General features: G+C 47.7%; 1 protein-coding gene across 1 annotated transcript in view; it reads right to left on the bottom strand.

The window, feature by feature from the left end:
• Positions 1-375: 375 nt before the first annotated feature.
• WNT3A (Wnt family member 3A) overlaps positions 376-18,051 on the bottom strand; it is an 88,901-nt gene continuing 71,225 nt past the window's right edge. Inside the window, exons 3-4 of the mRNA XM_076332380.1 lie at positions 4,376-4,641; positions 376-1,371 (exon numbers count right to left, since the gene is read on the bottom strand). Coding sequence (XP_076188495.1) covers positions 892-1,371; positions 4,376-4,641 — 746 coding nt within the window. The 3' untranslated portion in view covers positions 376-891. The remainder of the gene's footprint in view (positions 1,372-4,375; positions 4,642-18,051) is intronic.

Here is an 18,051-nt window from a genome sequence, read left to right on the forward strand (position 1 = left end):
TGAGCCACATACTGGGCCACAGCTGGAGCAACATCTCCCTTCGTGAGATTGTCTCCTTCTCAATGCACGCACCGAGTCCTCTTCACTTCACATATCAGGCACTGAACTTTTCCATACCGTGCACATCACCTGTGTGCCAACAGGGCATTTGCAGGAAATCATCAGCAGTTCTCTCTCTTTCTCTCCCTCTCCTTCACCCTCCCTCCCTCTCTACAGGTGTCACTGAATCCTACGTCAAAACTGGCAGAAGCTGCTATGCTAAAAAGTTCACGCGAAGAGCCTGCCCACTCTACAGCTCTATTATATGTTTGTAGACTTCTCTTGTTCCAGGGCAAAAGCAAAGGAGTATTTGCATTATTTATTTATTTTTTTAAAATCATTAATTTATCTGCTTTTATTTCTTTTGCTGCTGTTGTTGTTGCTCATATTATACACAGAGTCTGGCCATTTGGGTATGTAGATAGATCTCAGAAAGCTTAGTGTGCTGCTGTCCACCACAGCCTCTGCCTGGCTGAGGGAAAAGGAGATACTTAGGAAGATGCAAGTCTTTCAAAGGACACTTAATCACACGAGTCACTTCAGGTGGGTGAGAGCAGAGCAAATCCATGCTTTTGCTGATGCTCTTCTTTCCAGCTCTGTGTTGTTGGCTGGTTGAAAAACCACTGTCTCCTACAGGAGGCATCATTGGGGCGTAACTTGTGTGACTGCCAGATGTACCTCAGGATAGCCCAGAAGTCATTAGACCTATTCTATCCAACCAGTTTTAGCCTTTTTTAAAGTTTTTATTCTTTTAATATCAAAAAAGTAGACTTCTCTCATGTCTGCAACCTCAGAGGAAGTAGGCTCGAATCCATTTCTCCACTCGGAGCCCAGCGAAGGGTTTTGCCTGCTTTATTTGCACGTGTGGACATCGTAGACTCGTATGCACTCCTGGCAGCGGACATAGCAGCACCAGTGGAAGATACAGTGACACTTCTCTTTCCGTTTCTCAGTCCTTGTGTTGTGCCCGCGGCCGCAGCACAAAAGGTCGCAACCATCAATCCCGTGGGAAGTAACATTACAGATCCTGTCACGGGTCCCAAAGGAACCTGTCTCAGGGTTGGGCTCGCAAAAGTTTGGTGAGTTCTCGTAGTAAACCAGGTCCTTCTCGGTCGGAGCCTTGAAGAAGTTGTATTTGGGCCTGAGGGTCTCGACCCAGCCACGGGATTCTCGATGTTTTTCCACCACCATTTCAGAAGCGCTATCGTACTTGTCCTTGAGGTAGTCACCGATGACCCTGAAGTCTGGCTGAGACCACCAGCAGGTCTTCACTTCGCAGCTGCCTGAGAGGCCGTGACATTTGCACTTAAGATGCATGAGTTCAATAATAGACTGAAAAAGAGGAGAGGAAAGGCAAAGAAGAAGGAAGACATTAGCCTGTAATCAAAATACATACTGCATTCTGATATTTAGCCAGGATTTCCTAAGGAGTTGCAGTGTTTTCATAGATACATTTACACACTTTTGAACAAAAATCACCTTATCCTCCAGTCAATGCCCTGCACAGATGCTGGATCTGAGGCAGATAAAACCTCTGCAACTTTATTGTTTTCAGTGACTATCTCTGATTCCCACCCCAACTTTAAGCATCTACCAAGTGCTTTCACCAAGGGCTGAAGTGATTTCTGTGCATACCAACTTCTATCTTATCAATGTTCACGGCTGAGTATTGCAGTCCTGTCACCCAGGAACACAATTCAGACACATCGAGGCAGAGAAGCAAAGAACACAGAAATCTTCTAGATCAGTGTTTTCGTAAATGAAATATACAGCTATTCCACTGCAAATTAAAGAAATGTGAAACGTCCTAACGATCTAGTCCAGAATTCCATCTTGTATGTATGTTTTCATTAAGCAAAGAAGATTCTAGCCTTGCTTGTGGCTATGTTCAGAAACCTGAAAAATAATGTATTTTTATTTTTAAGCCAGACTTACGATTTTTCTAAAATCATTTCAAAGAAAAAATCAGGAGTCCAACTTTTGATTTTGAAAGGCTTAGACTTCAACATAAAACACTGTCCCGGAATAAATGGAAAGGTGATTATTGATCCCAGAAATTTGCTATTCGCTTTTACCTCTTATGAAATTAGTCTAAAGGTTTCTAGAGGTGTTGCCCTCCAGTATTCTGAGGTGGGAGACAGCCTTATGCAACTTACTTGATAATCTGCATTTTCAGACTGATCAGCAAATTTCTGGGTACGTGAACAGACTAGTGCCAGCCTGAGTCCAAAAGATTTGCCATGAATCAGCACCTTGGTGTTCACCAGGTGCTTTCCTGTGTTATTTACGGAGCATCACCCGCCGCAAAGGAGGTTGTAATTAGCGATGAGAGAGAACCACAAAATGTTTGGTTCATATAATCATGCTGAACTTAATCAAAGCTTCTGGCGTAGTGGTAGGGTTTGAGTTCATATGGGAACTAATATGAAACGTTGCCTATGGCTCAGGTTTAGCTGGAGACACTTGAGTATGGAGACCTGGAAGAGCTACCCCATGAGTGCTGGCACGGTGAGAACGGAAAACACTAGTGCTTTGTAAAACAGTAGGATTTCAGATAATGGTGTGACATCTGCTCTCTAATCTTTGACATCTGTAAAATTTCCAAAAATAACTCAGTGTCAAGTAACAAGACTTGCAGTAAAAAGACCTCTGCAGGCCTGTGATCACAGGGGTGTTTGCTCAAAGCTCAGTTTTTCCAAGGATTCTCACTTTAAGGCAAAACCCTCCTTTCCACTCTACCCAGCTTCTCCACAGTCCTATTTGTCTCATTATCTATCCCAGCAACTGCCACCAGCAATGCACGATACCTTGGGGTACCTGGGGTAATTTGGGCCAGTGCTGGAGGAAACCATGTTATTGCTTCCAGTCATCTACATTGCAGATAATTTTTGTTTCTGGTGGTATTTCATTTTGAAAGGTTGTATTCCCTATTTCAGACCAGCTCTCCTGCGGTGTGAGGTGGGATAACTCCACCAGGGTTTGATGTTGTCCACCTGAGGAGCTCACACCGAAGTCCTAGCCTGCCTGAGGACAGCTGTTTCCTAGCACAGCGCAACTGTGGTGGTTTTGCTATAGCTCACTGCACAGTCATATGTCCTCCTAGACATGTGTAAGGCCTTCTGCTGAGGGAACAAGACCACATGAATCTCTTCTGATCACAGTGAGATATCTTTCTTCCACTGAGGGATAAGCTATCTCAAGTTTACTACATGAGAAAAAAATGCTGTTATCTCAGAGAAGCTGCGCCACAGTCGCCATTAGCAAGAGCTCTGTGGTTCAGTTTCACAAATTGTTTCCCATAGATTACATTCTTCTGGCATTTATGGGCTATTCTTGAGATGAAAAAGAGAACGTCCTCTTACAGGGATTGTTCCACCTTAAGGAAAAAATTCCCTGTGTACGAGGCAGTCACTGCGAGGAGGGCAAGATTTTGTGCTTTCTGTTCCCTTATACATTTTGCTCCATGACTGTTTGAAGGGAAAACACATTAGCTGGCTTTGGGGCATGGTCCAAGTTTAATCAGGAGGTACCAGAGTCACATTCCCTCTTATTTTCTTTAAATATTCCCTGGGAAATAGAACAGCGTTGAGAAGAGGGGTGGTGGGAAATGCTCTCATGCTCTTCCCCACCCTCAAGCCTACAGAGCAGAGTGGTGATCCCAGGGGAATGGACAGTTACACTCGAACTAGGATTCAGTTGCCTAAACACATGCATCTAATGCCATTTGTGAGCTCCAGGGGTGTCTAAGCCATCAGTCCCAAGATGGCAGAGGACCTGCAGGAGACACAGAGTCTTTCCCAGTAGCAGCCCAAGGACAGGCTGGATACTTCAGGATATCTCAGTTTATACTAAAATGCATTTGCTTAAGCAGCTGAATCCTCCCCATAAACCCTGGTCCCTCTCTCTCAACTTCAGATGTCTGCAGTACAGACATCTCTGGCTGTACAGCTCACCTTCTTCCTACAGCCAATGGAGGGGAACAGGCACAGTTAGGGCATCATTAACTGAGCTCTTTCAACTGTCTTCTTCAAGCTGGGATGAAATCCCATCCTAGACCTGTCTGTCTTGATCCATTCTCTATAAAAGAGGTCTGGACAACTGACTCCAAGGTAGACATTTAAATCTGGGTGGGTGAATTTACTTACAGCTTTCATAGATCAGGTACATTGATCACCTGCCTGACAAGAACTATCATAGGGCAGTTATCATCGTTTCATGATGTTAAACTGCCCAGATTTATGTTTGGTTATTCCCCTCAGTTCCCTCCCACTGTTCATTATGGCAGGTAAGACAAGATTAAAGGGAGATTGAGAAAAGTGAAACTAAATATCCTTACGGTCCTTCCAGCTTCGTTGTTGTGCCTGTTCATGGCAGACCGAGCATCTGGTCTGTTCTCTCGGGCATCCGCAAACTCCCGAGACACCATGCTCCCAAACTCCACGTCCTCGCTGCAGCCCCCCCATTTCCAGCCTTCCCCAGGAGAGCCCTTGTGGCGGGTGTCACAGCCGCAAATGGTGGCCGAGCCCTCGGCGCAGGATCTGGTCACAGCGAAAGCCACTCCGGCAGAGGCAATGGCATGGACAAAGGCTGATTCCCTGGTAGCTGTGAAAGAGAGAAATCAATGAATAGTGGCCAGTGAAGGGACCAAGCATGGCTTTGATCAGCCCTGTGAACACGTTCTCTCGAGAGCATGGCACGAGGCCAGGAAACTCTCCTCTTCCCTGTGGTCCGGCTTGGACCTACTCCAAAGACATTTTCTTATACTAGGAAATAAGCTCCTGTGTAGACAGGACCAGGCTTGATTCAAGGCCACTGAGGTCAGACAAGAAGTTTCGACTAAGGTCATCCTAAGGTCTTAGGATGGCAAAACAAAAAGCAGTGCAAGCTTGAGTTTCAGGGGGCATATAGAATATACTATATGGTACTTTGCAGGCAGTGTACCACATAGCCATACCCTGAGCTGCAGTCTTGGCTTCAGATGCACAGAATTTGGGCTATGTTCCCATAACGTGGAAAATGCAGGTCTAGACTTAATGGCAGCCTCCACCCTTAGTGGTGGGACCAGCACCAGGTAAAGCACCTCCTCCTCCTCGATTGGGAGTGCTGCTGATGGCTGGAAGGTAGGAAAATGTCAGGATGGCCAGATACTCCCCAATCCTCACTATGTAAAATAAACATTGTCTGCACCTTCCATCCTGAGGCCACCTTCTTTTTCCTAGGCTGTCTAGCTCACTTCGAGACAGTGTTCAATATATGGCATCTTTCCTCTAGCCAAAGTTCTGCTCACTTGCCTAATTAAGGCCCTTGCCAAGGGGACTGGAAATGAGCTTTCTTTTTCTGCCCATTGCCTCAGGATGGGGGGTGGGATCAGCCAAAAGATGTCATGGTTAGGGACTGAGGAGCCTTAGTCTCTGTGGAGACCTTCCTTCGTAGCCTGTCATCCTAGTTGGAGCTGGGTGAGAAAGGGCAGCTCAGCCCTTCAGCTCAGCCCTCATCCAGCTCAGCCTGGCTTTCCTGGATGCCAGTGCTTTTTCTACACTGTGCCAAAATGAAAACCAAACATTTCAAACTGCTTTGCAAATGGGGGTATACCAAAATATCATTTTTTATTCCCCCCCCCCCCCCAAGTTTTGGTCTTGTTATGTTTCTTCACTCACTAGAAATGACCCTGGAGTTCAACACCAGACCTCAGAAAACACCACTGCAATGCTTTTTGGCTTCAGCAAAATGGCATTTTTAACATGGACACGGCTATTCTCAAACCCTTGAGGCAATTCTAAGACACAACAATTCTGATAACTGGCCTCCCTTAACCTCCTATACCATTCCCTACATGAGCTCACCTCGTGCCTATAGACCAGTTAGCCAAGAAAGCATGTTGTCTCTGACACCTTTCGGGTGATTAGGCTAGGACAGTGTTGAAATATGAATGGATCCATAAAGGCAGAAGGTCAGGTTTTCAGTTGACGCAGCTTCACCAGCTTCTACTGAGCTTTGCATCAGCTGACGAGGTGCCTACTCAAAACCACTCAAACCTTCTCAGCACCATATTGTGCTGATCTGAGCTTTCCCTGGGCATTTTGGCTTACTCTTTACCTTCTAAACGCTTCCAGGCTTTACTAACGTGAAGAGAGTTTAATATGCCAAGCCAAAAAGCCAGCATGTTCTCGGGGAGAAATGAAAACTGCATGCTTGCAGAGCAGTCCCGGCTGGATTGAAGGCTTAAGCAAGAACTTGTGCAGCGCTGCTTCGCTTTGGGAAGACTACCAAATACAACAATATGCAAATCAAATAATGTGCATGAACTTACAAGCCGAAGGTATGAGCAATGTCCTGGAACATGTTGTCAATACGTATCGTGAGGTTAGTAAGTCACTGAGGGCTAGAACCAAAAAAGGAAAATGCAGGAACCCTCAGTTCCACAATGTGATTTTGAAAAACCCTTGTTCAGCATCTGTCCAGCCTGAAGGATCCCAGCTTCCTGCAAATGGTGACCACGCAGTTCCTGAGTTGTGTGAAAGCTCAGCTTTTGAGCATGAACAGATGAGCCTAGCTCTAACAGGACTGGGGACTTGGCATCTTGCACTTGCCTAAGCCCAGGTGGGATCCAGAAACCAAATCTTGGGGGTGGGGAGCTTTGTATGATGTCTCCAAGGACATTGATGACCAGCCCTGGGGTCTGTGAAAGGCCAAGGCTTCTCGTAGAAGCCAGTCAGATAAGCTGGTGGGATGAATGCCATTACCCTCTGGTAGGGAGGTAGAGGGTATAGTGCCTGACCAGAGAATAGCTGACACACCTTCCACCTCCTCCCATTGTGGCCTAACTAATCTTGAAAACTTTTGATATGCTGCTCTGCCATGGACAGGAGAGGAAGGTGATAATTCTTCTTCTTCTTCCCCCTTCTATCTGACAGCTGCAGTGGCTAAAGCAAGTTGCTTGGGTAGGTTAGCTCTCATCTCTTGGGAGTCACCCCTTCCTCTGCTCAGGAGGAGAGTCCTGATCCAGGCCTTTGGCTATTTTGGAAGGTGCTGTAGGTGGTGAACTGATGTTTGCACATGCCATGGAGAGCCCCTGTGCCTTGCCATGCTAGGACTGAAAAGAACGCATCTACAGCCGTGGTGTTTGTGCAGAAAACCTTCTCCTGCGTGGGTATGAGAGGGGTGGCCTTGGCTTAGGAGTCCACAGGTTGTGGATCCCACCTGGGCTTCAGCAGGAGCCATTAGCTCAGAACAGAGGTGTTTGTGCATACAGGTGCAGAGCTCACCAAAACCCAGGGAGCTTCAGGCAACGCAGCCAGAGGGTCTGCAGAATTTCTGCATTTGCCAGGACTTGGTGGCAGCTGAACAAGGAGTTACAGGAGGACACCTTTGGTTGTAGATACCCAATCCTAAATCCCAGGTCTGTTACCTAAACTCTCCGCTGTTGCTGGCCCTTACTGAAAGTCTACAGCTCAAGGAGGGTATTGATAGGATTTGCCTTAAGAAGGACCGATTATACTCGGCTCTCCTCTTCCCAGAAGGAGCCCGGTGCCTTTTACAGCCTGTATACGCCGTAATCACTCCCCTGCTTTTGAAATGCAGCCACCCCTGGGGTGGAGTGCAGCCACCACTTAACAGCACACAACAGGAAGCAAATAGCATTGTATTTGATCGTAACTACCTGGGGAATGTAGGCAGGCAGAGCAAAGAAGCTGAGATCTGGCCCCGGGCACTGAGGTTAGGATTTTGTCTCTTGAGAAAGTTGCAGCTGATCTCTTGACTCCACGAAATTAGGGCACTGGGTTTACATCTCCTACCCCTAACTTAAGGCACCGAGTTCAATATTGACGCAGATGGAAGAGTGCCATCGCGTGAATCACGTCCTGCCACCTCCTAAGTTACAGGACTGTCCTCCGATTACTAAGCAGACCTGACCCTGCTAAGCTCTGAAGAGCTCCCCAGGTTGTAGCCGGAGGTGGTGTGGCTGCAGGAATGGAGAAGGAGTGTATGGAGATACAGATAAGCAGAAGGAAAGCATGCACTTGTAATGGAAATGAGGGGTTATTAAGGTGCCATATAAAAATGCAAGAGACTTAGCAAAGATAACAGGAAAGTGCAGTATATTTGTCAGGTCGCCTCATTCCTCTCTGGGTGGTTCTGGTAGCAGGAGACAAGCAGCTCGTTCTGACTTGAAGAGAGCTTCTGGAAAGTCATCTGGCAAGAGGAGGTTAATAGGGACTAATACCTCATGGGGATGTTGACTTAAGAGCATTTTAACCACTTTGTTTTCAGTGCAGCACAAGGTCACCAAAGCTCTGGCTTCAGCTTGTTTAATTCCTGCCTGCTCCTTAGTTTCCCTGCAGGGCTTAGAGACTTGGATGGCTGGTGCTTCAAGGTACCCTGTTCTGGACCCTTTTGGGGGGGTTGGTTATCAGTGAAAAAGGTGCTGAGACTTACAGAGGGCCTTTAGGGATGCTTTGTAGCTGTCCCCTAATGCAGAGGTCTCCAAGTCACTGGTCGCTTCTGGAAATTGTTTCCTAAGGAGCCCGGTCTGTGAAGCTGAGAGCCTGAATGTCCTGTGCAGAACACCTCTGACCACCCTCTCTCTGCAGCAGAAACATCTTGGGATGCAAAAACACACAGCCCAGCAGTATCAACATGAGAATTCAGAGGCCTGAGGATGAGGTGACCTAAGATTTGATTTCCTGCTTTCACAGGGCTTTTTTATGTGACTTTGGGCAAATCCTTTAGTCAGTCTGTGCTTCTGCTTCCTTATCCGTACACCTGAGGACAATCCTGCTTATCTCCTCAGGAGCCTGCAATGCTAAATTCAGTGATGTCTTTAGGATCGTGGGCAGAAGGTGTTGGAGCTGAACAGAGGTCATCAAGTTGTGGGATGAGGAAGGCAAATGAATAACTGCATAAATATCTCAACTGTCTAATATATGAAACCTGCTCTCGTGTTCTTCTGCCCAGACGGTGACTTATTTTCCCTGAATTTTTCTCTGAGTGACTAAATGATTAACCCCAAGTCAGGTAGATATCCCAGATATGTAAGAGGAAGGACTATGGTGATGTAGAAGGATGAACATAATGGTTTATTTTGGTCTTAAAAAGCTACAGTCTCTTTACCACCTTTGTACCATAGCACTGAGCCTTGTCGTCCCCACTCTTAACACCCTAAGTCTTTCCTTCCTCCCTGCGCAGTGGCCTGGTGGTAACAGCAAGTTCCTGGGATGCAGCAATGCAACCCACCTTCAGTTGGGAGCTGAAGTTGCAAGTCCTGTGTCCTCGACCAGAGCTCGAAGAACTAGGTGGTATTTTAGAAAGGGGGCACCACTGTTTCCACTGACTGTTCTTTAAAAGAAAGCAGAGATCTGTGCAGTCGGAAGGAAGGAAGGAAGGAAGGAAGGAAGGAAGGAAGGAAGGAAGGAAGGATGTCTTGCTTGAGGTGGTTCTGGGCTGTACTTCTTGCGAGGAAGGAAGACGTACAGCTGGAGAACAGATAGCTGAGCAGTAGAGATGGACCCTGCTCTAAGGGTTTTCCACTCAGCATGCCACTTTTCTAGATGGTCCTCCTGAAGGTGTGGAAGCTTCTTTGCAAAGGGAACCTTGATGTCTCAAGAACAGCTACTGCCTCTGCTCTGTGGACACAAACCCCCCATGCCAACAACCCTTTACTGCCCAGGATCTTGTTACCATCCTTTTTGAAACATAGCCCTTGGAGTGAAACACTGACTTAATGCTTTTTTGGGCTGAATAACGTATAAACAGTGTGGAAAAGAAATTGCTCCTGGAGATGTATGACAGTGAAGGAAAGAGTTCCCACATCTTAGCCCCTCCTCCCAGCCATCATTAGCATGTCTACTCTTGAATAGAGGATCCTACTCCCCATTCCACACTAGGAAAGACACTGCAACGGTGTGGCTGCAAGCCTTGAATTTCTGACACCACAGACTTCTTGAGTGCTTTTGGGAGAGTCACTTAGCAAGCGGGGTAAAATGGAGAAAATATCATATCTGCTTAGCAGGACTGCGGGGAGGAGACATGCTGTTTTCTCCGAGCTTCGTTTTTCAAAGCTAAAAGACAAGAGAAAGCTACCTGTTGTGTCAGCTATTTCAGACACCCAGACACCCATCTCTGAGAGGCGGAAGGTGTAAAGTCTTTCCAACATTTGTCTGGTAGGGCATGTACCCAGGGAGTGTGAGAAAGAGTTTCAATTCCCTCCTTGGCTCGAGGGGATACAAACCCACAGCTGTCATGTTAGGATTTGCTCAACAGTTGACACTACATTGACTCTGGATTAAAAAAAAAAAAAAAAAATCTAAATAAACCCCAAGAACCAAGAAACTGGAAATAAAACTGGGGGCAGACTAGTGCTTCTGGTATTTGGAGCCATCACAGCCCTGCCTCTTACACCAAGGGCCCGTCCTAACAGCTCAATTTCCCCCGATTACTGTGGTTGGGGTCCTTCTTGCAGGTTAGACATCATGGGGATAGCAGGGGAGGAAGGCGTTGCCCAATGGAGGAAGATGGTGAGGACTTTGTGAAATGAGCTTTGAGAGTTTTGGAAGCCCAGTCTTTGACTCAGGTGAGGTGAATTTTGTTTTCAACTGTAGCATAAAGAGGACTACCCAGCTGCTATCAGCACACTGTGGTTTCCTCCTTGAATCCATCAAGAGAGCCACCTTACCTAGGTGTGGGAGGAGAGCTGTGCTGTTCCCTTGTCACGCATCAACACCTCCATGGTGAAAGCTAAACCAGAAGGGCTTGAACGAAAGGCCGTGTTGCACCACTTTGGATGAAAAAGAAGGATGCCAGAAAAGATTAATACCAAATGCTCCTCACCACGGATGCAGGAGCTGAAGCACTGATAGTGTAAAAGTCAGTGCCTGCTCCTTATTTGCAACTACACTGAAGCCAAGGCTGGAGGAAGGCCTCAGCTCTGAAGGGTACATCTCAGGGCTACCTTGAGCCTCATCAGTTGTTAAGTAGATGGTGACCCCCAGGAGAAGGGGGTTTCTTTAGGCTCACACTGACAGCCTTTCTGAATAGCGGGAGTGAAATCCAACGGGACTGGTGAATCAGAGCTCACAGGAGCTGCAAAAACATATGCAGACATCACTATTGGCTTATACTAACATGAATGGCATTGCCTGCTGGCCCTGAACTCTGTGTGCGGGATAAGCAAGGACCACCTGCAGCAACGCAGCCTTGCTTGTCCCAGATACCAGCAGAAGATACTCCAGTCCCTCAGCCCGCCTGGTCTCTGTGTTAAACTTGCCAACGAGCAGATCCCTCAGAGCCAAGAACCGAGGGTTCAGGACACGGGGATGATGTCCCCCACCTTACAATGCTCTTTGCACTAAAGAAGGCTTATAAGAAAGATGGGGACAGACTTTTTAGCAGGGCCTGTTGCGACAGGACAAGGGGGAATGGTTTTAAACTAAAAGAGGGGAGATCCAGACTGGATATAAGGAAGAAATTGTTTACGCTGAGGGTGGTGAGACATTGGCACAGGTTGCCCAGAGAGGTGGTGGCTGCCCCATCCCTGGAAACATTCCAGGTCAGGTTGGACGGGGCTCTGAGCAACCTGATGTAGTTGAAGATGTCCCTGCCCAGGGCAGGGGGGTTGGACTAGATGACCTTTAGAGGTCCCTTCCAACCCAAACTATTCTAGGATTCTATGGTTCTAAGAAATGAAGGGTCACATCTCAGAGCACAGGACATATTTCTCCCCAGGGAAAGGAGGAGGGAAGTTGCGAAAAAATTGTTAAAAGCCTTTTTTTTTTTTTTTATGATCACAAAGAAGCAAATAGTTTGCCAGTCAGAACTATTAAATATTGGCACAGGTGAAGACGGTGAACAGGGAACCCCTTGGCACACGCCAGCTGACAGATCCATCCATGCTGCAGAGACAGTGCCCAAGTGCTGGAGGGAAACAAGCGTTGTTCCCATGGTAGAGGAGGAGGAGGATCACAGAGGTGTCACGGCTGCTGTGAGTCTGACATTGCTTGTGGGGAAAATACTGGGAACGTTGGAAACAAAATATTGGCTCTCGCGGCCTTGGAGGCAGGTGAGCTTCAGTTTCACCACATTCCTCTCGATTGTAGCAATAGAGGATCCCATCTCAGATAAACCAACTGAAAGGGTTTTACATAACCTGTCTGGCTCAGCCTCAAGCTTCCTTCAGCTCCTCTCCGGAGAGGCCTCTGTTTCCAGCGTTCGTATTTCCCCTGACCCATCCTCACCAACCTCAACAAGTTGGTCTCCTGCAACAGCATCTCCTGGCCTGGCACCGAAGGCTCCTCAATTACCCCCTTATCCCTTAAAAGGGGTCCCTTGTACCACGCTTGCTGTTTGCTTTCAAAGATGCACCTTCTGCCCATTAGGAAAGGTGGAAAGGAGCAAGTTGTGGCCTTGGATGTGCTCAACACAAGGACTGTAAAAGGAGGGAGGGGACAGGTCAAGCTTCCTGGTGGGAGGGTGAATCATTCCACAGAGCACATTCCCAAATTCGACAGCACGTGTTGTATTCATACTAGGTATATTGGAAAATGTTTTCCAAAGTCAAAGCTTTAGGAAGAGATCCTGAGCTGCTTTAAAGCTTTCATTTCTTTACTTGGTGTCACTCCCGTCTAAACGCCAAGCAGCCAAGTGCCCTGACCCTGATTTTCTGCTCGATCAGAGCGGCATCAGTCAGGAAGTCCTTGTTGTTACTCTGAGAAGACTCTGGAGACTTTAGAAAGATCAGAGCCTGGTGACTGCTTCACCCAGTGGGCTACAAATGCTGCACAAAGTCCCTCTCTGGACATGAGTGACCCCGAAACTCTGCCTCAGTTTCCCCGCTTGCAAAAATGGACAAAATTCATATCTCATGGCACATAAAAAACCACTCATAAATTCATTCAAATGGTGATCACTATTGACTGACACCACAGACCACATACTGTCCATACAGGACAGAGACAGAAAGCTCAGCTTACACTCTATAGCCTGAGCTTTGTGCATCCTTTCAGCCTACAACATTACAGAGGAGAGGGGCAAAAGGGAGGACTTTTCTCCTCACCCAGCACTGCATGATGCCTTGTTACCCTCGGAGTGATGCTTACGCTTGGATCACTCTTTTTCCATAGGGCCTTCCATGGGAACATCAGTACTGCCTCTGTGCTGAGCTGTGTGGTCATGGCTACTTTCTTATCAGCACCTCATTTGGGCTTACAGCCATTATAGGTCTTGGCAGTAGCTCCAGGACTTTCCAGAGCAGCTCTGCGTTGCACAGAGAAGACATGTCCAGAGCTATATAAACCCCCATCAATCTTGTCCAGAAGAGCATGATTGCATGGGATCCTTTGGACAAGAGCAGAGCCTAAATGATTGCCTGGGATCCCCTGGACGCAGAAGGATCACTAAGTCCATTCCTCAAAGATCTGTTTGTGAGACTACAGTCTCAGTGCAGATTTACAGACTGACCTGAATGATTTGGAGCCGTACACCAGTGAAACCCAAACGCCTGCTGCCGTTGTCTGGCGTGTAGGCTTGTCTCAGGTCCCCTAGTCTTTAACAGCATTTCCCAAGTGGGTTTATCTCCAAGTCTGGGGAAGGCCACTTTGCAAAAACAGCAGTCCTTGGGGTTGCGGGTCATCGAGGCTTTCAGGTCTAACCCTGAAATGGGGTGAGGGTGGCTCCAAGAGCAGATGCAGCGGTGGGAGAAACGCAGCTTCGGAGCACCCACACTGCAGCAAGTGATGCCAGCCAGGAGCTGCCCTGCGGATCCATGCCGGGCTCTGCGTGACGCCACAGCCTATGCCCTTCTTCACAGTGAGCCACGCCAACTCCATGCCCAGCTGATTCTGCACTGTTTCTCATCAAAATCCAGCTCCGGGGTTTGTTTAACTTTTTTATCCTTTTAAAAATCAGGCCCCAAAATGCAAAGATTTATGCAAATGCAAAGCATAATAACAAGAAGCTAACCACACTTTTGCATATCTTAAAGGAAAGGTTAGGTTTGGGTCCCATCTGTGTTTTGAACGAAGTTCTGATTGAGTTCTTGTTTCCTCTGAACCAGCATGCTAGTGTCAACACATCCCTGGGAAGATGAAAGGCCCTAAAAAGACATTTGATCAGATTAGCTGTGATTCAGATCATCGGAGGGAAATTATTAAATGGGCAATTCCTGCCAGGGAACATGAAGGTGATACAGATAAGAGGGAATGTTGGATTGAAGGAGGTTGGATTAACAGAGTTTGTAAAATCCTGAAGGCCAAGTCCCCCTAAAACATCTGAACGGTGTTTTTTTTTTCTTTTTCTTTTTCTTTTTACTTTTTTTCTGCTGGTTGCTTATGGTTATTGTTGTACCCAGCACAACAGAGCTGCAACTTCCAGTGCAGGGCTTGTGCTTCCAAACTTTTCAGGCTCTACCTGAAACAGGTACAGCCAGGTTGTCAGACGCTGGAGCAGCCCAGGAGCCTCGTGCGTGGCGCTGGGAGCAGGGCCGGTGCTCCCTGCCGCCCTCCGAGCCCTCGTGTGAGCTGAGGGTGGGTCGAGGGCTGGAATGCTCTCGCTAATTAGCTACTGTCAAAATAACCCCAGGTGATCGCAGGTAACCAGACCCCCAAGATAGGCAAATCAGCAGGACGGTCTGGTATCAGTAACCCAAGTCTGATACCTGCAAAGCAAACAACCCTCTATCTCTCTCTCTATCGCCCTATCTCTCTGTCGATCTAATCATTACCATGTATGTCTCCCTACCTACCCTGCTTAATGCAAGCACGTTTTATCTGTCTTTCTGTCGGCTTGGTCATGTGTGAAACACTCGGCGTCTGATCCCCCCCCCTCCCACTGTCCCATAAATGCCGCCTTTTGAATATTTCATCGCCGTCTCAAGTCCTGAAACAGCACTGTCCTCTCGGCCCTTCGAACCGCCCCAAATTGCCCCGACCCCTTGTCTCCCCAAGGGCCTGATGTCCCTGGGAGGCTCTAGACAAAAGGAAGCTGTGTGCCAATTGGGGGTTATTAGCAGAGATACAGCGCGCTCACCGTGGCAGGACCAAGTCCTTAATGAAAAGGGACGGCGGAAAAGGAGCGGGGAAGGACTGGGGTGAAATTCTCCGGGGCGCGTTCCAGGTTAAAGGATCATCGGGGTCCCTTCTGGCCTCGAAAATAAAAGGCAAGAAAAAAAAGGCAAGCCCCAAAGACTGCTATGCAAAACAGCCCCGCTGGTCAATGGGATATGGGGAAGGAAAAAAAAAAAAAAAATTGTATTCTGTTATCAGAAGCAACATGGTCGAACAAAAGGATCGCCTTCGCCCACCTGAGAATGGAATGTGAGGCTCCATTTCGCTGCTCTGATCGTATTTGACAGCCCCCCTCGAGACTGCCTGGTTGGTATGGCAAATCGTCCTTATTACCTGCTGGGGTGAATGAATCCCCCTTTGTGCTGGCACTGTCACGCTGCATTAGGTTGACAATGGCCTGAGATATTTTATATGAAATTTGCCCTCACTTGTGATTAGCCAGCACCAACTAAGTCATAGCAACCTAGAACTATGCATTGGCCGGGCCCCGTTGTCGGCCGAAAGGGAAATCCCTATTCAAATGGTTTAATAAAACAATCTAAAGGGCGTGTGAATCGTGAAAAGCATTTTCACTTTTCTCTTTAGCTTAATCTCATGGTCGCTGGGATATTGTGCTCTGAGCAGACCCCAGCAGGGTGTGGGCTAAGGTCCCCCATCAACTTCTTTTACAGCCTCCTTTTCTGCGAGTTAATGATATACCGGTGTGATTGCCTCCCGCAGCAAGAAGAAACACGCATTTGATGAAAAGGATGGACCTCCTAACACATCCTAAATGGCAACAATTTCTCATCCAAAGGTCACAGGTCATAACCTGGATTTTGAATCACCACCCAGATCTTTTTCAAAGCCCTGCTAAAGCTGGGGGATTCTGCAAGGCCGTTTTACACACACACACAGACACACACACACACACACACACACACAGACACTGCATTATCTCCAGAGGTTCCTGTTCCACTTGAGTCCCGAATTTAGTGTTTGGAAACAACTGGATTTTCCCCTGGTTTTGGGCTACAGTTTGCTGCCTTTCACATCCTCTCAACCCTGGGTTGCGACGCAGGGAAAAGCACAAGACAGAGGTGGGCGATGCAGAGATGCATGGTCTCTCTGCAAGGCACCTCCGGAGCATCCCGAGAGGGTCACCCAGAGCTCAGCAGCACCCGGGGTACAAGCAGTACCCTCAGTTGAATCAGCAGCTGGCCGTTCATCCAATACCTGCCACGCTCCCAGGCCCGAGCATTACCTCCAGCAAGGCTTCAAGGTCTCAAAACTCTCCCCACTCACTTGCAGGTGTGGAAAAGCTCCCCCAGCGCCGACCCCTTGATAAGCAAGATCTCCCACGCATGGGCAAGATGCAGCCGCAGAGATTTGGCTGTGGAGTGGGGTGGGAGGAGGAGGAAGGAGAAGCCTAGGGTTCCTCCTTTGCATTTTTCCTCCTCTTCCTCACCCGGGCTGGGAAGCAGAGAAAAGCACTAGTAGCGGGTGTGGGGACTCTGCAAGGCTAGCTGAAAGCCGGGTGCTCATCTTAACGTTTACCTAAACAGAGGAACGCTTTGCATCTGCAAAATGAGGCTGGAAATCCCCGGGGAAACAAGCTCCCTCATGAACCTCCCGCAGCCGAGTTTCCAAGCACAAACGAAAGGTAAAGGGGAAAGCAGCACGGGAACCTGTTTTGTTTTCCCCACTTTTCGTTCCTCTTCTCTATTATTTCCCCCGCTTCCCATCATGAAGCCTTGGGCCAGGTGGGGGGGTTCCTCTGTTGGTTGTATGTCAATATTCTCCCTCGATTTTTTATACCGGAGCTCAGCAAGAAGAGCGGGGCTGCGGGGAGCGTGCACAATGAAAGCAGCCCAGGCTCTCACGAGGGACCCTTTTGGCTTTTGAAATCCACATTAGTCTCTCCTGAAAGGCGTTCACACGAGCTGTGGTATGTTTCCACTGAAGCTCTCCACCTAACTGTAAGCTATCTATCTGGGGCAAGGAGTGATTTTGTTATATGCGCTTGTACAGTGCTTAGCACAATGGGGCCCTGATCTCTGCTTGGGGCCTCAGAGTCTACTGTAATACAAATAATTAACCATAATAGAGCTGGGCAAATATCTTAATAAAACCATGGAATCAATTTGAGGCAATTAGGCAATTTTTTGGCTTGCAGAAGTTTTTGCGTTACAGGCTCAGTTTGGAGAAGGGAGGGGGTTCTGGGTGCTGGGGGAACTGCAGGGAACTGCTCACCCCCCTGCAGCAGGCTTTGGCAATCTTTTTTGGTTTTGTTTTTTTTTTTTTTTTTTCCCTGTGGGTTTCAGTTTCACCCAGCTGGGGAGGAAGAAAAGTTTTATGCAGGTCCCAAAGTACAAAAGCCACTTTTTATAAATAGCTTGTGAGAGGAAGCATGGTTTGGAGGCTGGATCTGTGGTTCCTGAGGGAGAAGGGGCTCAGTCCTAAACAGCATGACTTCTGAACAGCTCATCTGCCCTGCCTCTGCCCCAGTTGCCCACCTGTGAAATGGAGAGCAATCATTATCTTCCTGCTTTCTAATCCCAAGCACTTGAGGATGCAGCTAGCTGCTAAAGCAACGGGGGCTGCAGATCTATTTAGACAGAGAGGAATAAGAAAATTGCAAAGCCCCGGATGCAGACTGGATGATTTACAAGCAATCATAAGTCAGCAGATAAGCTTTGGATGACAGATATTCTGATTATAGTTGAAGCTCTTGTATAATTTGCGAGCGGAAAAGGGAGCTAAATATATTGAACACTTGTCTAAAGTTGTATTCAGTTCCGTACTTGTCCATCACGGAGGGAGTGCATGTGAGGACACTACAGCAAGGAGTGCATCTTCTAAGGGAGGGCAAACTAACAAATCTACCGGCTCACCCAACCAAAACAGTAACCTCGAGAACTGACCTACACCACCCTTTTCTGAAGGAAATAGCTATACTCTCCATAAACACACCCGC

The sequence above is a fragment of the Aptenodytes patagonicus genome, chromosome 2 (genome assembly GCF_965638725.1).
Source record: "Aptenodytes patagonicus chromosome 2, bAptPat1.pri.cur, whole genome shotgun sequence".
Lineage (NCBI taxonomy): Eukaryota > Metazoa > Chordata > Aves > Sphenisciformes > Spheniscidae > Aptenodytes > Aptenodytes patagonicus.